The sequence below is a fragment of the Eretmochelys imbricata genome, chromosome 2 (genome assembly GCF_965152235.1).
Source record: "Eretmochelys imbricata isolate rEreImb1 chromosome 2, rEreImb1.hap1, whole genome shotgun sequence".
Taxonomy (NCBI): Eukaryota; Metazoa; Chordata; order Testudines; family Cheloniidae; genus Eretmochelys; species Eretmochelys imbricata.
The window spans coordinates 66,032,192-66,059,137 of NC_135573.1; the positions used below are offsets into that span (position 1 = coordinate 66,032,192).

The 26,946-nt window shown below is 41.2% G+C and overlaps 1 protein-coding gene across 2 annotated transcripts in view; it reads left to right on the forward strand.

Annotated features, from left to right (window-relative positions):
- The window catches only part of TOX (thymocyte selection associated high mobility group box), a 272,534-nt gene that overhangs the window by 233,812 nt on the left and 11,776 nt on the right, over positions 1–26,946 (forward strand). For both annotated transcript variants that reach the window (XM_077810228.1, XM_077810230.1), the window contains 2 exons: positions 9,673–9,753; positions 22,163–22,549. In XM_077810228.1, the coding sequence (XP_077666354.1) occupies positions 9,673–9,753; positions 22,163–22,549 (468 nt within the window). The remainder of the gene's footprint in view (positions 1–9,672; positions 9,754–22,162; positions 22,550–26,946) is intronic.

Genomic DNA, 26,946 nt, shown 5'->3' on the forward strand with positions numbered 1-26,946 from the left:
GCTGAATATTTTTACATTAAGTTCACTTTGATGCAACCAGGCTCCGTGCTGATTTCACAAGTTACTCCAGGCTCAAATGTGCCTTGAAGGCACAGCTCTGCATTGGGAGAGCAATTAAAAGGAGAACTCCCTGCATCTCCCAAGGAGGAATTCTGGGAGGTACTGTGCCATCTGAAATTCCCACACGCCACACCCTTTTAGAGAGAAAGATGTTGCTCTTTTCCAAATTTGGCCAGCTTCAGAACACCACCTCTCCGTGAGCATATATGCTCACCCCCTGCATATCTTACATTCTTTCTGCCCCTTGTGTTCTTGGTTCAGGGCAAGACATAATCTGATCATATATATGTAATATATGCAACCTGTGGGTGGGGGGGATTTTTCAAAGGCACAAAGGGGAGTTAGAAACCCAACTCCCATTGACTTTCAGTTGGAATTGGACACCTAAACCCCTTTGTGTCTTTAAAATTGCAGGGTAGATCCTCAGGTAAGGTAAATTGCCAGGCTCCACTGACTTTAATGAAGCTATGACAGTTTGCACCACCCAAGGATCTGCCTCTAGCATTTTAGAGCGTACAAGATATTTTTCTGCAGGGACTTATATAGTTGTTGAAATAGTATAAAATGAGTGCATATTTTCAAGTGAGAATATGCAGTTACATTTTCAAAACATTTATTCACAGTTTATTCATTATTAGTTGCTTATGAAGTAAAGCCTCTACCACATGCAGTGAGAAAAAGAGTACTGAGTTGAGTTGTTTTTTTCTCCCCTGCTTTGAGGTCACACACTAAAATTCCCTTTTAGCAACCTTTACTTTTTAAACCAGCAATGCATTTATAAAACAATCTCCAAAGGATAAATATGAAACGCTTTGAAAAAGATCACAAAATTATTGAAATATATCCTCAGATTTATGGGTAGCATACAATTATTGAGGGTTTTAATCTTTTTTGTTTACTTTATTGTGTAAACGAGAATAGGAAGTAGAGACAAATCTGTTTGTATATTCTGCCACTGTGAATTAGAAAACAAAATATATTCAGAAACAGCCACAAGAAAAACTACTTCACTGTTGAGACTTGAATGGCTGATAAGAAAGAGGGAGTGTTTTCCTCCATTTGCTATCAGTAGAGCTTAAACTGCTTCCTCCTTCCTCCCTATTTATAACAGCAAAGAGGCTTTTATCGTTGGTTTTACCCCTTTTCTGTTAGTGAAACCCATGTTTTACTGGCAAATTTCTGTAATAAAACCGCTTTTTCCCTTGAAAGTGCTAGATAAACACATGAGGCATTTAAAACAACTATTCCAGTTTGTTTTAGTTGGTTGGATCCCTCTTCCCATTGCTTTCTGCTCTTTTTCTCTTCCTCTGAGAACAGCTGGGCTTAATGAACTGGAACACAAGTAGGTCAATAAAATATATACATGGATGTTGTTAAGGTATCAAAATGCTACACGTGATTAAGCAGTCTAACAGTTTCTGCAAGGGCCAAATCTTGCTCGCATTGAGGTGCATAGTTTTGTTACTAACTTCAGGAGGGGGCAGTATCAGACCTCAACGTTGCAGTTCATTTTTTCACAAAATTTCTTACAGATCAAACCCATCCCTCTCACACAAAGCTGCCAGGGTAAACACGATTTCCAGCCTGGGACTGGGAAGATTGAATTCACCCCCAAGCCACATACATCAGAATAGTAACTGCTGCACATCCTCTATAAGGCCACTTAGTCAATATATTCATGGATCTACTGGCCTCCCTTCCAGCCCAACCTTTTCTTTTCTGCAGCCTCACTAAAGTGCTAAAGTGGTGGAGAGGGTAGCCCTCCACAGGGGTGAATTTCAAATGTCCAAGTGGTATACAACAGACACTACTACTAAATACATCCTACATGTACCTGTGGGGCCAGGATTGTCTCTTGTTATGTGTTTGTAGTATGCCCAGCCCAATGGAACCTAGGCTTCTAAGTGCAACTGTAGTATAAATAATAATCACAATTTCCTCCTCATCCTTCCCTCACCCTCCATTCTCTAGACTAAAAGTCCATGGGAGTCAGGCACTAAATCATTTGTGTACTCAGCGAGACTTAATCAGACTAATTGTAGTCCATTTGGGTTTAGATCCAGTTTTGCAGAGTACAGCTGAGTACAAGTAATTACCACGTAAATCACACATTTAATGTTTGTGTTTGTGGGTGCTGGTGTTATCCAAAACTTGCATTTGATCTAAAAAAACCCAAAATCTCACCTTATAAACTGCAAGCTCATGAGGTCAAATTGAGCCCTGGTGTCAGTGGCTACAGCTCCAGTGAAATCAATTGAGTTGAACCTGGTTAATACTAGAGCTGAATTTGGCTTGTGACCTTAACTTTGCCTGCCAGAAAGAATGAATTCTTTTCTCCAAGCTTCTAATATATCATCAGTGTCATTTTCATACTATGTCATCTAAGAGACTGCTGAACTGTAGAGCTAGCCCTCAGCCTCTCTCAGTTACAGTTTGTACCTAGATTAAAAGTCAAATAGTGGCATATTTCACTATCCATTAACCAGCTCTGTGGATTGTTTATATGACAGCTACATTTTAGTGGGATTCAGAGTTCTGGGTGCTGCTTCTACTGCAAAATTAAAGGATTAAAACTGGACACTGGCCTCCCGCTTTGGCAAACGTTCAGCTTTCTCTGAGCCTGAAGGCACCCATTCAGCCGTGCCTGGGGATGGAGATTTGGAGGTTGGATTCAACTCTGGAGAGCAGCACAGTAATATTTTTCCAGAGATTGTAAGCTCACTCTTTGGAAGAGGTACTTCCATGGGTAACATCACTTCATCCATCACTCAAAGAACTCTGAGATGGTGGCATTGCTCCTAGAATTACGACTTTCACAGAGAGCATTTATTTCTTTTTTTTAGATGTATGGAATACGTCTGTCATAGTTTTCAGGCTTCCTGCCTAGCCATCACCTCTCTTAGGTGGAGACCTACATCTCTATCTCTCCAGACCAGGCTTGCAGTCCCTCTGTACTTCATTGTGATTTCCCCAGCAGGTCTGATCAGGGTTCAGCTTCTGTGGTTAACCTTTCTTCAGAGGTTTCAACAGTGAACACTAGGTACCAACCAGCCTTTAGAATATAAAATAAATTTATTCTGAGGGTAAAAGCATTACAGAAAAAATATAAATAAAACAGTTACAGGTTCTAAGAACCCTGAATGTACCAGGAATTGCTCTCAGTCTTGTAGGCCAAAGAATGTCCAATATTCCAGCAGGATTGGGGTACCCCTTTGGACAGATTGTACTGTTCATTTGCTCACTCAGGGTACGTCTGCACTGCAATGTAAGCCCAGGGCTAGTGAGACTTGAGTCTGCTGACCCATGTTAGAGAACCCTGGGCTTCAGTGTCTATATTGTATTTTAACCCTATGTTAACACTTTTCTAACCTGTGTTCGAACCTAGGGCTCTGGTGTCCACACTGCATTGTGCAAGTATGCTTTTGACTGGGCCAAGGTCGCCTTGGTAATCAGCCTGCTGAGAGGAGACACTTTAGACTGGGCCTCCCAATTGCTGGAAGGCTATAGCCCAGTGCTGTCACACTGGGATTTCTTTCTCCAATCAATGTCAACCATGTTCAATGATCCACACTGAGCTTGAATGGCTGAGGGACTCCAGCAGGGGCAAGGCACGGTGGCCTCGTATGCAACGCGCTTCCACCGCCTTACCACAGATGCAGAGTTGAACAAAGCACTGAAGATGTAGCAGTTCCAGTGGGGCTTGTGGGAATAAATCAAAGACAAATTGGCCTATGTAGATGTTTACCAGCCTAGACATCCCTGTGGACCTCACCATCCACATAGATAATCAGCTCTGAGAACGAAGAGAGGAGAAAAGAGGTCCCCTGCAGCCCACCCTACCTGCGTACCATGACCTCCGAATTTTGTATATTGCCCATCGAACCCATGCAAACCAATCTGGCTTGTCAAGGCCTCCCATCTGAAGAAAAGGATGGCACCATCAGCACCACCTGTACTTCTACTGTGGTGAACCTGGCCATGCCATCTTGGCCAGCCCAGTACGAACACCAAGGGGTTTGGGGAAACAAACCGGTCCAGGCACCGAGCCTCAGCCTTGAAAGAAGAGAACTTCCCCACACCCTAGTCCTCTCTGAGATGTACCCAGAGCCCCATCCAGGGGCTTTTCATTGGCAGGTTCCTATCCATCTATGTATCTTGGGGAAGGCCTGATGGATTCCCCTCCAACAGGCCCTCATTGATTGGAGAGCAGTAGACAAGTTTATGGATGCCTCTACAGCTCAGACCCTACAGGTTTCCTTGCTAGTGCAATTTTCCCCTGATCCTTGGAATCTCCTGACTGACCCTTCATGATGCCCTCATTCCCTGGTGAGAGCAGGTCACTCTCCTGTCAGAATTCTGCCAACGCTCCTAGTATAGTGATCAGGGCAGTCCTCTCCCAAAGGCACGGACCCAAACAAATACTGCACCCCATCGCCTACCTCACAAGGAAGTTTACTCCTGCTAAGTGGTATTTGAGCAAATACAAGATATTTGACAAGGAGCTCCTGGCAATTCAGACTGCCTTCGAGAGTGGCAACACTACTTGGAAGGGCCCATCATCTGGTCCAAATGTTTACCGATCGCAAGAACCTGGAGTAACTGTGTGAGGCCAGCACCCTAAAGCAACAACAGTTCCAGTAGGCCCTATTCTTCTCCCAGTTAAACTTTACTTGACCTACCACCCTGGAATCAGAAATGTGAAGGCCAACGTCTTGTCCTAAAGATATAGCTCTGACCCGCAAGGCCCCAGTCCATAGTCTGAAGTCCCATCATTTTTAAATGCAACCCCTTGGGGCGGGGGGTGGCGGTGATGTCATGACCCATGGCTCTCAAACCTTGGATAGCAGGGTTCATGGAAGCCGCTGCACTCCAACCCTCCCCCTGGCAGCCTGCTGACAGTTGCTTACCTGAGACCCACAAAGGTCCAGCCCAGTGTGAGGATCTGCTCTTGAGGTCCAATTGGCAGAGTCACAAGAGCGTCAGATCGTCCCACTGGCCCTACTTAAGCCAGGAGCAGAAATAGGAAGCTGTCAGAACAACTGGGTTTCACCCAGTCAATTTATATTTAATTATCACATTAATTAAAAAAACAAGTTGGAAATGGCCAGGTTCTATAAAAATGTGCTGCCATCCAAGCTGCTTGTTTACCAGTGCTTACTCGTTTCAGAGGCGAACATAAGCCTCATCAGTGGTTTTGGAGGTGTTAAAAGTAAAAGTAAATCTTGGCAACATAAGGTTATAACCAAGCTACAATGTTTGTTGCTCTTAAACAAAAGAACAGAAATCTCCCTCTCAGACTGAGGACAATTTTAATGTATTTCTGTGTTTCGGAATTCCTCACCATCTTAACTGTGATGCACAAAACAGTTTAAACCATTGTCACGGGTACAATTCAGTGATGACATGAGCTTTTTGCCTCTTTAAAATGTCTATAAGGCATCAAGTCTACTCAATGTATTACAAAGATGTATTTAAGCTTGAGGGCTAGAAGTTCTGGCAGCGACTGAAACAGAATGGGAAGGGCACTTGGCTTGCTTATACCTGTTGCACATACCGCTAAAACTGTTAGTGCCACCCACCTAGTCTCCCCATCTGCTTAAATTCCATGTATGAGCCCAGGCCAAAACCCAGGGTACCAGCTACCAGTGTCATATATGACAGGTTTCAGAGTAGCAGCCATGATGGTCTGTATCCGTAAAAAGAACAGGAGTACTTGTGGCACCTTAGAGACTAACAAATTTGTTTGAGCATAAGCTTTCTTGAGCTACAGCTCACTTCATCGGATGCGTACATTCTCAACTGGAAAAATGTCCTACACACTAAATCTTATCATTACTGATGATACCAGCCAACTCCCAGTCTACCTGTCTACCCCAACCCCACTTGTGTTGCAGCTATCAGCAATCAATATTTCAACAGCCAATGTCAGTGGGATAGACTGACAATATCCCACAATATGCTGGACAAACCTTATGAAATTAAGATAAACTTTTGAATTAAGTTAAACAGTATTGAATTTGGATTAATACATTTGGGATCCATTGTATTAAAAATATAATTGTGTTTGTGTTATTGTATGTAACTTCTCTAGTAGGAGGGGGTTGCTGCTCTAATTCCGCTGGTTATCAGCCTTTAAAGCCATCTCCCTGGCAAGGCTCACATATACAAATTCAAACTGGATTATCCAGGGACCAACAAAGAAAGGACTTTTGGATAAATAGCCTGGTTTAAACAGACTCAGGGCCTTCTTGCTGATCCACCAAATGGACAAGGGCAGCTGGGGGAGGATTGGAAGAACTGGGCCTACTGAGGCCCCATAAGACTGTGTGCTTGTTCCGAGATGAAGCTGGGATGAACGTGAAATCACAACGAGGTTTCCTTGGGTGAGGTGTTCTAGGACTGCTCTTGCCAAAGCCCACGTTAGGGTCAGGGTGATCTCTGGTAAGCTTATTAGCATGCGTGTAGGTTCTTTTATTGTTTTTAATATGTTTTCTCTCTTCTGCTTTTACTTTAAGAACAAAATTGGCTTGCATAAAAAGAGCTGTGCGGTAAGTATAACTATGGGCATTCACACTGTTAGCCATCTCTGAAGGGAAAGCAAGCCAGCCTGGTCAGACAGACTGTCTTTTGCAGAGGCTAATACAATGAAGGCAGGGAACTGTGCCTGGAAATACCCTGGTCAGAAGGGAATGAGAAGTGGGTCTCCACCCAAGAAAGGCAACAGCTGGCGAGTGAGAAGCTTGAGAACAGGTGCCTTTGGCAGGAACACTCAGGGGAAATACTGGTGCAGTTTTTCCTGTCAGGATCACCCACCCACTAACAAATAGCCTAAATATTAGGATTCTTGAAGAAGACAAAAAAAAAATAATAATAATAATAAGAGCCCAAGCCATCATGCCCAAGCCCCATAACAAATACCCATTGCACCATAGAACTACACTACATGCAAATCAGCTGGAATGGGATTTCCCCAAAAAAACATTGAGAAAGATATAAAAAAACAGAATGAGAAACCCAACCATGTAAATCTGCCTCTGAATAACATTAAAAGTGTTGTGTGCCATAGTACTCATAGTGACATCCTATATCAGGGTCAGTTTAAAAAAATAGTGCTAATTGGGGTTTATACTGCAATTACCAGGTTGAGCGAATGCCTAAGAAAAGTAGGTATGAAAAATGATGTGTATGGTTAATGCTGAATATTATGGCTGGATAGGTGGGAAATAATTAAATGAAGACTATATAATTAAGTGCATATGCAGTAGTGATGTTTGGGTACAAGCCAGAACTCTTGTTAGGTTTATGCTATAAAATGAGATTGCTTTGTTGTATACCACAATTTGGACAGGGAAAGGAGGAAATCCAGCTCTTTGAGAAACTTTTCCATATGCTTTGACTATAAATGCACAGTAGGCCTGCTTAAAACTTTGATATTAGAGAAACAAGGTGGGTGAAATAATATCTTTTATTGGACCAACTTCTGTTGGTGAGAGAGAGAAGCTTTCAAGCTCTTCTTCCGATCTGGGAAAGGAGAAGAGCTCTGTATGGCTCAGAAGTTGACTCTGTATGGACAGCAGTTGGTCCAAAAAAGATATTTGCTCACCCATCTTGTCTTTCTAATATCCTGGGACCAAAATGGCTACAACTACACTGCATAAAATTTTGATACTCATGTAATGCAAAATAAGACTTCTGATCAGCTGAATCAGGACTACAATATCAGGAAAAAAACCTACGTGATCTTTTAAATGTCTTATCTCTATGTATGTGATGTTATTACGCTCAGTTGTGGTTTTAAAATCTGGATAGCAAAACGATGCAGCTGTATTCAAAAGTACAATATAATTTGAATTCATCTTTGTTCTGTAGGTCAAGTTAATTCGTTTTAGCACCTGGGAACAGATTGTCAACTAATTCTCATTTTGTTTTCTGAAAAAAACAATAAATTTGCCCTATAACTGCAAACAATCACAATTTAAAAAGTAACTTATTCCCAGTTCTTTGAAAAACAATATGAGCTCAGCCTATACCATATATTTATCCTAATCTGAAGAAATTACAAGAATGCACACACACAGTTGCACAGCTAAAAACAATCTTTTTTCCTCTCTGTGTAGATATTTACAATTTTGGTATCCTAGGACTCCTCTTTTTCCATCATGATTTTATGCTTCCCAAAATCTTTAATCCTTTAGGCAACCTCTGAGTTTTCCCAACCTAGATCAGAGGATTGTTCTGTCTCTGAAAGCAAAGCTTCACTGAAATAAAAGATATTTCACAAGAATATTCTTTCTATAAATGATGTAGCACCAGATCCTTCCAGCCCAGTACTGTTGCTCTGTTTTTGTATTTTGGAATTGTATTGTCCAGTGTATGTGCAGTTTGCAGCTTCCATGTGTTCTCCATTATGAGAATACTCTGGCTTTACTGTAGAATAAGAGGATCAAAAGAGATCAATTTAAAATTTCATAAAGTTTACCTTACTGTAAAGGAAATGTGTGTGTGTGTGTCCTACACACCTGCAGAATTTATGAGGACATCTCAAATTTGTTTTAAGTTGCTTTTGCCATCCGCTGCACTTTGAGTGCATAGTCCAACTAATCAGAGACTGGGTGCTGGTTTAGCAACAGTGCAAGGCTCTTTTAGGTTGTCAGCATGTACATTGGCAAGAAATTAGCCTCTATGGAGCTTGCCTCCACAGCTGGGAGGGTTGTGTACCCCCTGTACAGGTGCTAGCTTTCCAAGTATCTATCTATATTTTTAATGCTCCAATTATAATTTTGTCTGGGTGTCCTGCCAATCCCTGCAAATAACCTTCAGTTCTGAAGTCTGGGGAAATTTGAACTGGATCTTTTAACTCTTTAAGCTATTGTGTTAGTTACACTGTAGGCAGAACAGTGGATTCAGAGGAATATACAAGAAAAGGTACACTCTCTTGAAGAACTCAGCAGAACTTTACAGGTCAAGATTGGAACAGTGATTTACACTAACTTCTTTTCATGGCTCCTTAGCTTCTCGTTTCTGCACAGAGCTTGCCAGAACTTTGATTTGCCTCTGACCTCCTTTGGACTGGGCTTCTCTGACTGTCCAACAGTTTACCTAATAATGGAAAAAAGTCTCCCAGTCATGCTGAAGGACACTGATATCTCCCCAAGCCCTCCCTGTCCTCTGCATCTCATTTCTTCCTCTTTTCTTCCCAACTCAGCAGTCCTGGACCCACCGACTCTCCTATTTTCCAGAGAAGTTCAGCTGGTCTTCCAGATGGGAGACACAATGAAGAGCACCCCCACTGGTCCAGTTTGGAACTATACTCCGAATTTAACATCCCTTTGACAACTGAAGCTATCATGCCAATAGAAATGTCCTCAGTTCAGTCAAACATATCAGGATCACTCTGTAGGCAAAGGAGCTCTTTTACTGTGAGCAATATTTTTTAAAATGCTTGGTGTTTTACTTACTCTTTCTCTCCTAAAAAAACCTGGAGAAATAGGAAAGGTTGTTTAATTAGAAGGATGTTCTGAAGATCCATGAAACAGATGAAATTGCAATGAAATGAATTGGAATTGCATATAGACACAGATTCATTTACTAATGATCTTTGTTCTTTTGTAGGTATACAAAAAGAAAACTGAAGCTGCTAAGAAGGAATATTTGAAGCAGTTAGCTGCATACAGAGCAAGCCTTGTATCCAAGGTAACACATATATATATTGCGATAGATTGTAAACCATTTTCAGCATTTGTATGGTGCTCAGCACCATGGTATCTAGTGTAAATATTGTTGTTCATTACCACCTTATACCTATCATATCCATGCTCTGCTCTAGCGCGCAATACAAAGTTATCTCTCAACATAGGCATACCGCAGCCTATCCATTCCTACTCATAGAACATCTGCAGGCGGGATTATAATCACAGTGGAGCAAATGAGAGACCCAGTGGTCATCAGTAAAAGGATCACATTTGCCAGCAGGGGCCACAGCACTGCGCAATTACCAGTCATACTCTTTTCTGAATATAGGAGGAAACTGTGATATCACACATAAAATGCCTCATTTTTAATGCAGGCACTGTACAGCAATGATCATGCACAGTATCACAATTCAGACATTCCCATGGTAGGCTGAACTTTCTTTGTGCATGCCTCAGATGAAGTAGACAAACACAGTATAGGACATAGTATGAATCACTCGCCTTGGAACAGGATGTCACAGGACCCACTGTACACAGTTAACAGCAACTTTTGATATTGATTTATAGAGCCATTCATAATGCCCAGGATTTCACAACTGATATAATATAAACCACTGTTTTAAAACCCACAGACAAAGGTAAGATTACTGCAACATGCAGACTTGAAACATCAAAGGGGCAATTTGCAGAATCGTATTGTTGATGTTCATTTTGGTGTCTATTTCACAGAATCCAAAGTGTTGATGAGGTCAAGTTTAGAAGCACGTGACTGTCCAGTGGTTTGTGAGTAAAGGTTAGGAGTGAGATGGCAATGCTTGAAGCTTATACAAATGTGACTGAGCAGCACTTTTTGTTACTTTCACGATATATTTACCATCTCTTTAGGGACATTTCAAAACAAAGATTTAATGGATAATTAACACTCGAGTCTTTCATACAGCTTTCCACGTGATCTTACCACTTCTTCAGGTGTTTCAGTATATGACCCCTGTGAGATCAAACCTCATGTAGTTTGTGTTGGTAGACAAATTCTGAGACATGAGTGTAACCTTATTCATAGCTTTCCTGTGTTGTCTTATATACTTGAAATCTAGCATCATGTATGCCAGGATATTTATAAAAAGCATGTACAAATGCCTGTCATTCCTCTTCTACACTTGATGAGTGTACAATTCCAGAGATAGTCTCTATGTTTAGAATAGACTCTTTCAAGCCATTGGAACTGCCCAGGGTTCCACTGAACATGACTGTCAATTTATTTGTAAGATTTTACTGAGTGGTAAAATAAGACCAACACACTCATTTTAATGTAAATTACGAAGTCAGCTTTGCACTTGTAATAATGAATTAGGTATCGTTACTGTGCCCATCATACACTGTTTATACGAAACACTAAACTGTTTTATTTTGATAAGATAATACGTGTAAAACTGAGAATTTTACTCTGATTTTTTTTTCAGGGCAAAAATAGCTGCATAGCATTCTTTGAGGAAGGTTCATTTAGAGAAAATTCAATTAAAGGAATATTGGTGTCTGAGGCTCTAATTCAATGTAGGAAAGCACTTGGACAGATGTTTAAGCCCATCCCTAGTCAAGAAAGCACTTAATTATGTGCTTGTGTCCCATTGGCCTTAGTGGGACTTAAGCATCTGCTTAACTTTAAGCATTTAGGTGTGATGGGACTTTAAATAAGCATGTAATTACAAACTGGATAGGTGATATATTAAGATTCGCCATGTGAATTCCATCTATTTGAAACAGAATATAAACTCTCTGTGTTAAAAACTATTCTATTTTACACATACAAAAACTACATTAAAACAATGTTATTACGGTTGCAAAGGCAAGCACGCAAAAGTTAGGAAATGCCAGAAGTCTGGCTTCACCTCCGGAGGAAGCATGCTTCACTGTTCTGTGGGGATGATAACTGCTCAGTCACGTCACATGTAGGAGCCTGAAAAATTTGCCCCCCAAAAATCAGTTGAGGCAAACACCTGGCTTGTAAAATGTCAACCCACAAGATTTAAGTTTAGCCAAGTAATAAGCAACTGAAAGCAAGGTCTTATAATTGGACATGTCAGGCAACTTTAACAATAGGCTGTGTCATCAGCCTTGCCTGTAATATTTTTTTAAATAGGGTTAACACCCGGTAAGGTGAACATCTGATTGTATGGATTTAATGTCATAGCTATGCATTAATCTCCATTAAACTCTATCAATGTATTTGCTAGATGTTTTCTCAACATTTTTCTTTTATTTTTATAAAAATTGAAATTAATAGGGCTATAGTCAAGCCTGTTCATGTGTGTGGAAATCAATATGTAAAATCAAAATCACATTACAAAGCATTATGTGTAATGCTATGCAGATTGCCATATTGTTTATAATACTGACTAAGCCTTTGCATTCTAAACAAGTGTCTTTACATTTGTCCTTAGTTGCAACTTTTAGTACTGTTCAGGCTCAGAAATGCAACCTACAGTATATAGCAATTTGTATAACATTACTTAAAATGCTGTGATTGCAATTTGACTTTTTAAAAAACAAGCACTTTTTATCGCTTACCCTGGCTTTTTTGTGTATGCTGGCTGGCAGTAGGATTTTTGCTTTATATGTTAAATATTTATTTATATATACATATGTAAATATTTTCTGTAGGCATACTTAACAACTATGGCTTGTATCTATCCTCAAGTAGGAAAAAAGGTAATTTTTCAAAGCTGTGATGGCATAGCTAGGTCAGATTTGTGCCCTCACATAGCATCATTATCAACCACATTTGACACTCTTAGAGTGTTAGAAATAATGCAGATTTTTTGAAGATAATGAACGTGGGACAACATTGTCCCTTTGATCGTATGGCAGGCTCAGACTGCCCCTAACAGAACTCCCAGCCACTGTCTGGAATTACTTTTCAGAAGTACTTAGTCCATGCAGACATTTTGGAAGTTTTAAAGATTAGTTTAGGCTATTTTCAGGGGATACCGTTACAAAACAGTAATAGTGGCTTTCTCCTCATAAGGAGCAAGCCTAAAATGCAGCTCTGTCTGAAGCATTAACATTTTTTTTAAGCTGCTAAACTCCTACAGGATCACTAGCACTGTTGCCTTAGCAGAAAAATATAATAAGCAGTTACATTAATTTGCAGCTTCCTTTTTTATCCATTAAACATCATTTTTCCCCTACCTAGGAAAATCGTAATGTAAGGCTATAAACAGTAGATATTTCAGGTTTCTGTGACACACTATCTTTGCTTTTGTGATTATTGTGATATCAAAAATGTTTGAGGAACCATATAACAAAAACCATGTATTACTATTGAAACCATGCATGTAGCTGTATATCCTATATCAGACTTACCTGTTGACTGACTGGGTATTTTCAGAGTTGTTTATGTATGTATTTTTCACAAACCAGTTGTCATGTCCCTTCAAGGATCCACAAACTGTCAGAGAAGAAATTTCTAATCCTAAAAACATTGTTTGAAGCAAAAATGTCCAGTAAATGCAGATAGCCAAAGAATAATCTCACTCAACCTCTTCACCTATAGAGCCACAAATCCTAAAGACCTAAGGAAATTTCTAAGCAATTATTAAAACTGTTAGGCATAACTTCATTGTGAGAACTCACTCGTATTACAGTTCAGCCTAACCTTTAATACACTGAATCCACCATCCTTTTCTAGTTCAGAGGTCTCATTGTGGTGGCAGTCCATAAAGTTAACAACATCATCCAAAACATACATGAACTAAAGGTGAAGCGTAAAGGATAGATGGTGCATTGCACCTCTGTGAGGGTGAATGGGGGGGAGGTGGTAGTGAGGTGTCATGGCCATGGCAGAACTGAGTCAGTCAATGACTAAGGAGACCAAATGCTGCACCTTCTTAAGGAGCAATAATTGCTCTGCCAAGGAGTTCCAGGTGGCAGCTTGCCTTCCGTATGCATATTCCTTTTGATGCTTCTGCTGGAAGTCTATCACTTAATGTTACAGTTTACCATTACACAATATGTTTCAACTTAACTTAAATTAACTTGAAATAATTACATCAAACAGTAAAACAAGAATTTAAGTTAGTTTCCATTTCACTAGAATTTTTAATATACAGTAGTAAGAATCCTATTCTCCTCATTTCCCACCAAGTGTTGGCACTAGAAAGTTCTACATTTACTAAAACATGCAGTAACAAAATAGAAACAGATTCTCAGCTGGTGTATATTGGCATAGCTGCTTTAAAGCCAAGGGAGCTGTGCTGATTTACACCAGCTAAGGATCTCTCACAGACTTTAAATAGCGAGAGATGGACAGAGATGGTGAAATTCAGATTACGTTCAGACTAAAGTTTGAGGCCAAATATATGTGAGGCTTCCCTTTCAGCGGTGCCAAGACTTAGAGATGTTCTCACAAGACTGAAGCCCAAAATGGCAGAAATTTTGAGATCACATTAGTTTGACATATTTTTGATTTTGAGAAGGCTCTTGTTTGTTTCTAAAGTGATTGGGATTGAATGGTTGGTATAAGGTTATTAGAAATGCATTTTTAGAGCCTCCCTATGCCTCTCAATTGGGGAATAATGACACTGGTATCAAATTAAAGTCACATGTCCTTCAGCATATTTATTCAAGCTACATTCACAAAACATCCATCTCTACCTACATGGCCTTAACGAATCCATAATAATCCCCCATAGGTGATAACAAAATGTATCTTCAGATTTTAAAATGTTCTCCTCAGGAACCACATTGACTAACCGTATATGACAACCAATAGCTGGCCCATCTTGTACTCAAGTATCAATGATGTGTCTAAAGACTTTTGAACCTGCCACATGTGGTACAATAAATTTGTATAATATATGTGATTTGGAATTAATAAAATAAGAAACCTCATGTATTGATAACCTTCATCCAAAACCTATAACTTTTTTGATGTTCTGAAATGTTCACATAAAAGTTTTGCTCTTCCAGATTTTACAGTGCTGATCCAAACAGAACCCAAACTCTGAGGTCCTGATTCTCATTGACACTAAGGCTGTGTTACACCATTCTGGCAGAGTAAAGGGAAAGTAGGAGTATATTTACACCCATTTATAAACCGTTTACATTGCTAGAGTAGTATAAAGTAGCATTAGTGTTAATGAGAATCAGACCCTGACCCTGTAGATCTTCGATTATTAACTTCAGTGGGCTCTGGATCAGACCTGTAGAATGCTGCCATATGAAAAACTTACCCTTGCTTTATTTTAAGTCACTCAGAAAAGCCACCAATAGCCAGAAAGCAGAAACAACTCAGAATGAGAATAAAAATTCTCACTTACATATTTCAGTTGCTGGTTGCCTACTAAGATTTACAAGTGATAGTTTCAAAAACCAGCTACAGATTTGAGGAGCCATAGTCTATACTAATTCAAACTGAAGAAGAAAATCCTAACCCTAATGAATCTATCAGATTGCCTGGTGGATGTCACCTGAGTGACAGCTAGTATCTGTGGGAACATTGTATTGATCAGAATATCTATTGTTAGCTTAGTTTCTGGCCATTGGGAGCTGGACTCAGGGAGGACTCTACGGTGGAACAAATTCCAGTATGACCTTTCCTCTGATGGGATCCCCTCCTTTGCCTGTCTGGTTTGTTGGCATAGCCTGTCTCCATCCACCACACATTCATGGTGTGACTCTCTGAATAAGGATCAGCAGGGAGGAGGTCAGTATACTGCACTGTGAGGTCAGGTCTGGGGCAGGTAGGAACCGTCATGTTTCTCAGAGTAGTTCTGTGTGAGGAGACAAGGTGTGCTGATGGTTGGCTTTAGGTTAGAGGCAGGCATGAGGAGTTGTGGCACTGAACAGTGGAGCTTGGAATGTGAAAGGGAAGCCACGCTTTTCTCAAGAGCAGGAGAGGAGAGCAGCAGGATTGGTGAGGGACATGTGGGGAAAGATAAAGGGACTGAGGGTCTATTATCTAAATTATCTCTCTCATTTATAAAGTGCCTCAAACTGTGTATCAACAAATCACCAATATATTCAGTAAAATAAGAATGGCAGAAGTGGGCTATACTCTCATACTCCTGGTATTTGGTTGCTTATACTTAAAAGTGTTTATTATTTTATTTGCTTCTTTTCCTTTCTCACTCCCCTGCTCTTCCTTTCTTTCTACATGGCCCATTTTCTTCCCTTTCTCTTTGTTCCTCTGGGCTTTTGTTCTAGGTGTGACATACCAGGGTACAATCCAGGCTCATGTGTAGCTGGGTCACCCCTGCCCTCTAACCTGGTGTATCCTTTACAATGGCTTCCGTCTCACAAACAGCCTCCAGTGTGTAAGTCAGTCACTCCCAGCTATGCCTATTCGTGTGCTTTAGCCAGCCAGCCACACCTTAGCTCTTGCCAGCCTTAAAGTTTACCACAGGGTGACCCCCAATACACTCCCAGTCTCAGATTTTCCCCCAGCCCTCTTCTGGACAGTATAGATATACTGAGTCTGTTATTCCTTTAAGGAACTTGTTGCCCCAAATGGAGTCACCCAATACTTCAACTTGAACACCCTGGATTAGAAAAAGGCACTTTATTAACTACAGAGAGATAGATTTTAAGTGAGTACAAGTAATGAAGCATAAAAATCAGAAGTGGTTACAAGAACAAGAACAATAAACCACTCATTAATGCCTAACTTAAACTATATTAGATTCAAGCAAAGTTTCTCATCTCATGCCCCAGCAGCATTACAGACCAAACTCTCAGATCAGGACCCCTCCCCCAAGTCCAATCAAATCCAAGCTTCCTTTGTCTCTTCAGGTACAGTGAATATGATGGATGTGAGGGGGGGATGCCGTGGGGTGTTTGTCCCTCCTTTTTATAGTTTCAGCCCCCTTCTTGAAAAACATGTCCAGCTAGATATCAGGAGACAAAGAGTGTATGTGGAAGGATGTTCCCTGCGGTTGTTTTCACTTGTTTAAACTTCCTTTGTCTTCCCTTCCTGCTTGATGGTTCTGTTTACTGCTTAAAGAAAAATTAAGCAGAGCACACATCTCTTTGTTTAGGACAGACCTGTTTGCCAGCCTCTGTTTGAGCAGAGCTGTGGGTTATGAAACATGTGTTAATAACACCATACAGGGGAATCTTATAACTTCACATACAGTGTTGCCACACTTACTTTATCAGGACAATAGTGACCAGAAAACTATGAGTTTTAGATATTCAAGGCATTTTTTGAACAAAGATTATTACAATAGCATGTAAGGTGTGAATATGGGGGTAGGGGAAGGTGTTCTGTCATAGTAGGCTCTTGTGAAAAGGCTGAGTTTTGCATTGAGCCCAGAAGACAGGCATACATCTTTTAGGATGGTGTTCCATATCTTCAGACTTGACACAAAAACTGCTTCCCTCCGTGTTCTGATAGGTTTACTCTGCATGCAGCAGTGTTGGAGGCTTACATATGGAGAGGCAATTCCTAAGATATCCTGGTCTTAGCCTATTAAGATTTTAAAAGATTAGGACCAGGACTTCGAATTAAACTCAATAGTGAGCAGGAGGCACTGGAAGGCATAGGCACTGGTGTGAAAAACTAATATACTAATCTGCAATCCAGTAAGGTACTGGTGAATGTGTATGTGCTCCCTACCTGATAGACTGTATATGAGATTCTATCATCCTCTAACACTAATCTACAGAGCCTTTAAGTCCTGCCACTCCTAGATCTAAAACAGATTCTCCTTTAGCTCAGGTGGTAGAGAGCTGTGTAGGGAGCAGAAGGTCTAGAATTGTACACCTGTAGCATCAGGCATAAAAATTAGCTGGTGACTATGGTCATAAATTTATGTTGGTACCTTAGTGCTGAACCCTGGGGATGAATATATTTGTCTTCCATGTTTTTCTATGCTCTAAAGTCTAATTAAACAAGTGAATAGGGATCTTTAATATGTTTTCCTGTACTATTTTCCTTAGATAAGCAGAATGACTTTTCCAATGGCAGATTGGCTAACACCTTTTGGTCTGCAAAGTTATGCCTGATACCTGAACAGCTGGTGGCTCTGTCAACCAGTCAGATCCCCTCTTTCATTCTTCATATTTTATCAGTAACATGTAGTGATGTAGTGTCCTTATGTAGGAACAGATTCTGCTGTCAGTTACACAGGTACAACTCCAGTTGAAAATCAGTGCAGCCAATTAAATCAGTGCAAGCGCTATGTGTGCCTGGGAGGGCAGAATATGGCTGTGCTGTATACTCACATCTTTGTATGTAATAGATAATAAAGGCATATATGCAAAGCCTGTAACATTTTTGGCATCACCTGTCTCATTAGCTCCAGTGCTGCTTACAAAAGAAAAGGTTTCTTCCCTAACCTTAGGAAAGGCTGAAAGTGTAGTATGCTGGGGAATTATACTTAGTGGGTTTCTTTATCCAGATGCCCAATAACTGATAATATGTATGTCTTTTACAATAATATTAGACACTTTGGGACTTCAAATCACATATGATTTAAAGCATTCTTAGTCACTGTAAAATACTTGCTTAGTCTGGGGCTGGAGTGTTGAGAATTGCATCAGAATATTGTGAAAAATATATAGCAGAATTACTGCTAGCTTGAGACAATCAGAGCAAATCCTTTTTGATCAACTGGCAGACACTCTTCTGGGAAGTAAAAAAAAGTGATATTCATCCCCAGCATCAGACCATGCAACTACCAGTAACTGAAATGGGAGTTGCACCTGCTTATTTGATCCACAGGATCTAGTATCCTGTAAATTAATTTATTATAATGGGCCAAATTCATCCTTTATATAAGTGCATTAAAAGCAGTGGAGTTACACCAGTAATGAATTTGGTTCAGTATGTCTCCTTATTTAAAGAGGAGTATGACAGAATCTTTGGCTGTATATACACAGAAAAATATCATAATGGAAAAATCCTTAGAAGGGTGGAATCCAAAAGAGCTATTTGACCGCTATTCTTCAAGAGGGGTTATTCAGTCTATCTGACCTCAGAAACACTGGGAGAAATCCTGTCCTTGCTCTAAGGAAATACAGGAGAGCAGTGAGGAGGGCCAGGGAGGGTGACCATATTTCCGTAGCCTGAAAACAGGACACACGGGGCTGGCCCAAGCCACCTGGCATCGCCGCTCGTCCCCTGCACCCCCGCAAATGTTCCTCTGCACCCGCAATTGAGGCAAGTAGCAGAGATTGGAGCAAGGAGGGGGGGAGAGGAATGGGTTGGGCTGGGATCTGGGCAGCAAAGCAGGATGTGAGAGTGCAAATGTGAATACTTTTGGGCTCAGGGCCAGGAGGTGAAGCTATTGGATTATGATCCAGTTAGCAGTGTGATGCCCCTTTGAGGGTTGGGATAGCAGAGGGGCAGGAAGGAGGCTCTGGGTAGTGGGGGGGAATCGAGGAGACTCCAGAGAGCAGCCCTGAGGAGGTGTGGGAAGGCTGGGATGCAGGTCCATTTTAGACTTTGTTATTGGAGGGGGCGATTCCCAGCCAGTGAGGGGAGGGGAGAGAGGAGCAAGCGATGTGGGACCAGGAGGAGGTCACTCCCGGACAACGGTGCAAAACTCAGGTGAGGCAGGCGTCCCCCACTGCCCTACCTAAATAGCATCTCTGCCAGGATGTGGCAGAAGCAGGCAACTGGAGGCAGACTGGGGAGGGAAAGAAGCCGGTTGGGTTGCGGGGAGGCCTGGAAAGGGCTCCGGGGACCAGCCCTGAAGGACGATGGGTGGCGAGGATATGAAGCCAGGGTGGGAGCTGTGGAGACCGCTTGGGAGGCTGTGGCGGGGGTGGGGGACCATGCCACACTCGGTGCTTCAGCACAAGCCAGTGCTGTGGAACCCAGTCAGGCATTTATCAGTCGGGTTGCCCGGTAGGACCTGGTTCCCGCGAGTTGCGGCTCCATGGCCTGGACAGAGAAGAGTTTGAATTAGGGCCTTGACTGCACTGCCCTCTAATTGGGTTGCAGAGTGAGCACATGTTACCCCATTGCTCCCTGATTGGAGGGACAGGCTCCTGTCTCCCTCCCCACAATGATGCCACTCACATACCCCAACATTCTTCCGTACATACGCCCCACTTTGTTTTCAAAACTGGGCATTTGTCCTGTTTGCTCTTGCCAACTCATTTGGCAAAAGCAAACAGGACAAATGCCCAGTTTTGCCAAAAAAGTCAGGACATCAGGGACAGGGCTTAAAAAAGTCTGTCCCAGCCAAAATGGGACATATGGTCACCCTATCAAGGAAAAATCCTGACAACACAGAGGGCTGGAAAATATGTAGCCTGAGAAGACCTTATTGTTTTTCCAAAAAAGACACAGCATTACTCCTTCTAGTATGTGAGGAACACAGTATATTCACCAGGAGGGCCCTGTCCAGGCCCTTCAGTCAGCAGAGCCTTTTGGATCTATGAGGCTTTGACAGGCCTGTTAGCCAGTCCTCACTACTTTTGCTATCCTGCCCTGCTGCTATGTATGTGCTGTTGGTAAAACTGGGAAGGATTTTGCATAAGCTATGAGGTATCATGTTGCATTTTGTATATGTGTGCATTTGTCTGTATCTTAATCTGTATATGTGGGTGTGTGTAGTGCATATTGTACATGGAGAGAGAGAGAGAGAGAGATTTGCATTCCTTTTTCATTTTTATTTCATTTTCCTTAGTTTACTGGAGAAAATAAGTTTTGCTGCCTCGGTACTGCAACTTGGCTTGGGAAAATGAAGTTATAATCTTTTTCATTGTATAGCATCACAGATAATGAACCAGTTTCTGTAATGTGCATATTAGTTGATTGTTGGTAATGGCACATACATCAGAAAGCATACAAATAGACTTTCACAGACTCAGCTGATGCTGAAAGTAACATGAAACTTATTTTGACTTGTAAACTAAATAAACATGACATGGCATTGGTAGGATAATGGTATGTATGTGTCTTCCAGCCTGTGTTTTGACACAGTGACTTCTTTTTCCAGAGGAACATTTACCATTTTTTCCAGCATGTTTCACCTTTCACTCGTTATAAATACTGTACAACCTTTCCTTAACTGCTAAGTTATTATTCAGGTACCCACACATAAGCACTGGGTGGTTAATCTTTAACTCTTTTTGGCATTTACTTGAACACGTCTAGTTTACAACTCAATTGGAAGTTCTAAGAAACTGAGTGCATGGGGAACAGAACAAATTTAATAGAAATTCAGAGTAACAACTTATAAACATTGGAACTATTTATTATTGAAAATATTTAATAATAACTGCTTCAAGAAACCAAGACAAACTCCTCAATTATTTTGAAAAGGTCTATTTATTTTCTAAGTTAATTTATTTTGGTGCTGTATTATTCAGGGCCAATTGAGATAATTTTCTTGTTTGCATGTTATCACACATAGGCCAAATAGTACTATCAGTTTTTAAGCAGAACTCCTTCATTGGATTCATTGAGGGGGTTCTGCTTAAAAATTAATTATTCAATATGCCTATAATATTTTCAAACTCAGAAACTACAAAACACAGTTGATGTGGACATGGATATAATCCTAACACAGAATATTTAAAAAATACACTGGAATTTTAGTTTGATTCAGTGACACAACCATAGTGCCCAGTCCTGCCACCCTTCATGATAATACCTGCCTCTTATCTAGTGCTTTCATCAATAGATATCAAAGCGCTTTACTAATGAGGTCAGTATCATTGTCCCCATTTTACAGATGTGCAAATTGAGGCACTGAGCAGGGAAGTGCCTAAGGTCACCCAGCAGGTCACTGGCAGAGCCAGGAATGGAAACAGAACCCAGTCTCCTGAGTCCCAGTCCAGTGCTCTATTCACTTATTGCCTTATTACCTCTCACAAATAATCCTTCTTCACATGAGTGGTCCTATTGAATTTAAGAGGACTAATAACAGAAGTAATGACTGCTTATGTGAGTAAGGTTTGCAGATTTGGATCCATGTTTTCATTTGCTGAGTAGCTTACCATGTCAGTAACATCACTTCCAAGTTTTGCAAAATCAAAGTGTCAAGTCAGGAAGCAGAGGGGCTGTATTTACAGGAGTGAAGAAAAATCTGTGTGGTGTGTAAGAGTTAACTTTATTTCTATTTATTTAAGAGTAATAACCAGTCTCCACTGTAAGGACATTTTAAGTAGCATCTCCATGACTGATGTATGCTGCTGAAATGAGTGCTGTCATAAAGGAATTTTTCATATAACGAGCAGAGAACATGGGTATTTGTTATAGAACAAAATTCTCCAGTATTCTACGGGAAAGTTACTGCTGCACTGTGCTTCAGACTATTATTGCAGAACACTAAGGTATTTTGAAACATTTCAGGCCTGAAACGATGCGGAGGTTCGTTTGTGCAGTAAATAGATCTCAGAAAAACAGCTTTTATCCGTCTCTAAAGATTGTTTGTTTGTTTGTTTTGTTTTTTCAACAGAGCTACAGTGAACCTGTTGATGTTAAGGCGTCCCAACCGCCTCAGATGATTAATTCAAAACAGTCAGTGTTCCATGGGCCCACACAGGCTCATTCCGCACTGTACCTAAGCTCCCATTATCACCAACAACCTGGAATGAATCCACACATAACTGCCATGCATGCTAATATCCCCAGGAATATCGCACCCAAGCCCAACAACCAAATGCCAGTGACTGTTTCCATAGCAAACATGGCTGTGTCTCCACCTCCACCGCTTCAGATTAGCCCACCTCTCCACCAGCATCTCAACATACAGCAACACCAGCCAATTACAATGCAGCAATCCATTGGAAACCAACTCCCAATGCAGGTCCAGTCTGCTTTACATTCACCTACAATGCAGCAAGTAAGTTCTAAATCATGAGCTTTCAAGCTGTTTGGGGAACAGTTTCGTTTGAATCCGTAAAACTGGTCTTCCAGTAGTGAATGTAGGTTTTTTTGATTCATGGTTTAGCTTTAATTTTGCAGCATTCCAGTACTGAAGTCCCAACTCCCAGTCCTGCAGCTACTTGAGCACGTGAGCAACTTTATTCATATGGCTAGTTCCATGGGCTGCACCAGGACAACTCATGTGAGTAAAGTTAACCAAGTGCCCCTGAAGATTGGCTCCTGAACATTAAAATTCCGTCTCTCCCATAGGAAAGGGAGTTTCTTTTACAAAAAATATTACTGTTACTCAGTGAAATCAGCCTGTGAGGTAGAAAATAACCTAATGAACAGATGAAATGTTAAGGTTCCAAAAATTTTGATTTAAAGACACAGTTTATAAAGTAAGATACTGGAAATAAGGGACCAGTTCCTGATGTTCATATTAAAGTTTTATTCATTTTTGTACTCAGTCCCTGCTCTAACAAATTCCCATTGAATTTCAGTGGGAGTCTGATTGATTATGGCCTCACTACATACTGGAAACCTCATGATATGGACTTTCAGGTCCCAATCCTCCAGTGATGTAAAGCAGTGTAACTTCACTGACGTTAAATAATTTACAGAGGATCTGGCTCTCAGTAAATAAAGTTTTATTTTCTAAAAAATAGCCCAGAATTGACAATTTTGGGTAGGGGAATAAGGGGGTGTGTATCTTGAGATCGCACGATTTAGATAAAAGTAAAGGAGGACTTGCAGCACCTTAGAGACTAGCAAATTTATTTGAGCATAAGCTTTCGTGAGCTACAGCTGTGAGCTGTAGCTCACGAAAGCTTATGCTCAAATAAATGTGTTTGTCTCTAAGGTGCCACAAGTCCTCCTGTTCTTTTTGCAAATACAGACTACCACGGCTGCTTCTCTGAGACCTGTCAAGATTTAGATGTAATTGAGCCTGATTTTCCATGGCACCTTTTGTAATCATTTGCACCATTGTAAAGTGGGTGTAAAATCCTACCAAGTTAGAATGGTGTATTTTACACCCACTTGTTATAAATGGCTAGGCAAGGTGCGGGGCAATAGAAAATCAGGCCCATCATTGAGTTTCATGCTCAATGTTTTCTGCTCTTTTTTTATGCCCTTTCAGGTTTCTGAAATACCCAATTTGTTCATACAAATGCCTTGTGTGCACGAAGCTTGTGGGCACAATTTATGAATCCAGGTTTAAAAATCTGGCCGTGATTATTCAATGGATAATACAAGTATACTTAATAGAAGGTGCAATGCAGGAGTTGGATGGTTTTAAATAGCATATCTAGTTATTGGCACCATGCCATGATCATCATCATCATCACATAAATCGAAACACTGTTACATGGTGCATTATTCAAAAATTACATATAACGAAGTATATTAAATAAAATGTGACTTGAGTAGCTTCCATTACATCATGTTGAACATTACCCAGAAGGAAAGAAAAAAGTGGGACTACCACTTCTTGTAGCATGCTGTATGTATTTCAACAGTGTGAAAGAACTGCCACTTATAACAAATGCTGCTTGCTACGACATATTACATATGTTGTGCAGTGCCATTTCTAGCCTGGTGCACAACATACACTGTAGAAAATAGGCATCCTGAAGTCCACAAGTAGATCTGTGTTATACTGTACCTTTCGCTTTCCTGACATAACATACAATATGATAAAAAATTATGTGACCCTTTTTGCCTACTCCCCACAAAATTAAAAAAGCAGTGTAAAATATGATATCCTGAAATAGGAATGGGAATCCTTTACCCATATTTCTCATTCAAGGAATCTGACTTTTCTATCAAAGATACCAAATGTGTTGTCAGGCACCTGGGACATGGGCAGTCTAACCTAGTGGTTGTAGTAGGCATTATTGAATTAGATATAGTAGTTTTCCTCAGACCCAGCGAAATTCTAGAAAATTCCGAACAACATATTCTTCTTGGATGTGGATAGTTATAGGCGGGGGTGTAGGGAGTAGAATGAAATAGGAAGGGATTCTTGACCAAGGGTTTTTGAAGAAAGATGTGGTAGATGGGGTGAACTGGAGGGAATCTGGTAGCTGTATCCTAAATGTAGCAGGGTTAATCTGTTTAGTGATCTAGAAGGGTCCTAGTTACTGATGGTCTAGCTTTGCAGAGGGGTGAATCGATCGCAGGTTCTGAGTGGACAACCAAACCTTATCCCCTACCAGCCAGGTGTTGGCTGGTGGGACCACTTCACATACCATTTGTAAGTTTTCTTGGAGACTTCTAACTACTTCTGGAGTTCTTAGTATACCTACTAGATGTGGGCAGTGAGTTCAATGACAATGGGCACAAACAATGTCAAGGGGATCTGTGGATGAATGCGAGGATGAAGACCATAATTAGTAAAGAAGGGTCTGCTTTGTGGAAGTGTTGGTGGCATTATTTTAGATAAACTCAGCATGAGGGATCAAAGAGAGCCAGTCATCTTGATGATAGTTTAAAAAGTAGCATAGGTTCTGTTCTAGGATCTAATTGTCTTCCTGAGCCTGACCATTGTTGCTTGCATGCTAGGCCATAGAGGTTAGGCCATGTTTATACTCAGGTGACATGGGAATTCCCACCAGAAGCAGGAAATAAACTGTGGTCCCCGGAGAGATACCATACTAATAGGCAAGCCATGGAGATGAAAGATGTTGTTCACAAACAGGTGGGCTGTTTCCTGAGCAGAGGGAAGCGCCCGGTATTCAACAAAGTGTGCCATCTTGGTTAAGCGGTTGATCACCACTAGAATTGTGGTGTGGCCTTGGGAGGGTGGTAATTCCATGGAATGATAGCCCAAACCCGGGGCAGAGTGGGTAAGGTTTGAAGGAGACCCAGTGGTCTTGAACAGGTTGTCTTGGTCTGGGTGCAAAATATCACAGGAGACTACATAAGGAATAAGACACACATTGCTCATCACCAAAAGCTCCCAGACACTAGGTCTTACGTCTTGGAACAGCCAGAGCGGCCCTCCACAGGAGCGTCATGGCAGAGTTGTAGGACTCAAAGCTGAGTAGACCCTTCAGGTACATATATGCATCCTTCATGTTACCAGATCCTGTCCTGGAACATGAATGCGGCAGAAGTCTGGTCCTGCTCTTGGTCTAAGGCTTGATGGATTTGGATGGCAACTATGAATGGAGAGAGGTTATCAGATTGGAGGCTATGATGGAAGAAATGAAGTTTGAGGGCTCGAGGATTGTGGACCTAGTTTCTTTGCCAGGCTCAAAGTTCTCATCCTTCAACAACAATGCATCTGTCTTCCTGTTTGTCCCAGAATGGTAGGTGACCACAAACTTGAATTGTGTGAAGAAGAGGGACCAGCATGACTGCTGCTATTTTCAGGTGCCTGGCCATCTTAAGGTATTCCACGTTTTTATGATCTGTGAGAACTTGGACAAGGAATCTATCCTCCTCCAGAAGGTGGCTCCATTCTTCGAAGTCCATTTTGATGGCCAGCAGTTATTTGTCCAGGGTGTCATAATTCCCCTCAGCAGGAGTGAGTTTCTGTGAGTAAAATGTGCATGGGTGAAGCCACTCTTTGGGAGCATCAGATTGGGCTAGAACTGTCCCTAGCGCAGTGTTTGAAGCATCTGCCTCCACCATAAACAGTGTGGCAGGGTCTGGGTGGATGCAAATGGGAGCTGTTGATGAATCTCTGCTTCAGATTGTCAAAAGGAGCCTGAACTTCTGAGGATCATACAAATTGCATTCCCTTCCGCAGTAGGGCTGTGAACAGAGCAGCCAACATAGAGAATCTTGGGATAAATCGTCGGTAGAAATTAACGAAAGCCAAGAAGTATTGGATTCTGTGTGCATCCTTCAGAGACGCCCACTCCATGCTGACTGCCACTTTCTGGGATTCCATTGCCATTCCGTTGGATGAGATAATATACCCAAGAAATTCAAGGATGTCCCAGTCAGATACATGTTTCTTCCACTTGATAAATAGATGATTCTGGCATAGTCTTTCAAGAACACCACCCATGTCCTGAAGAACCTGGTCCTCAGAAGAAATGAGAGTTGTCAAGGAAAGTAATGGCAGATTGGTCCGGTATATCCTAAAATATATTGTTCATAAAGTGTTGAAAAGTTGCTGGAGCATTGCATGAGCTGAACGGCATGACCAAATATTCATAGTGACCATATTGAGTGTGAAAGGCAGTCTTCCATTTGTCTCCCTTGCACACAAACACCAGGTTATAGGCCTGTTCAGGTCTAGCTTAATGAAAATGTGAGCTGCATGTAGTCAGTCTGAGTTTGCTTATGAGGGGGAGCCGTGAGCAGTTTCATATGGTCACTTTGTTGAGGCTCCATAATCGATATAAGGCCACAATCAGT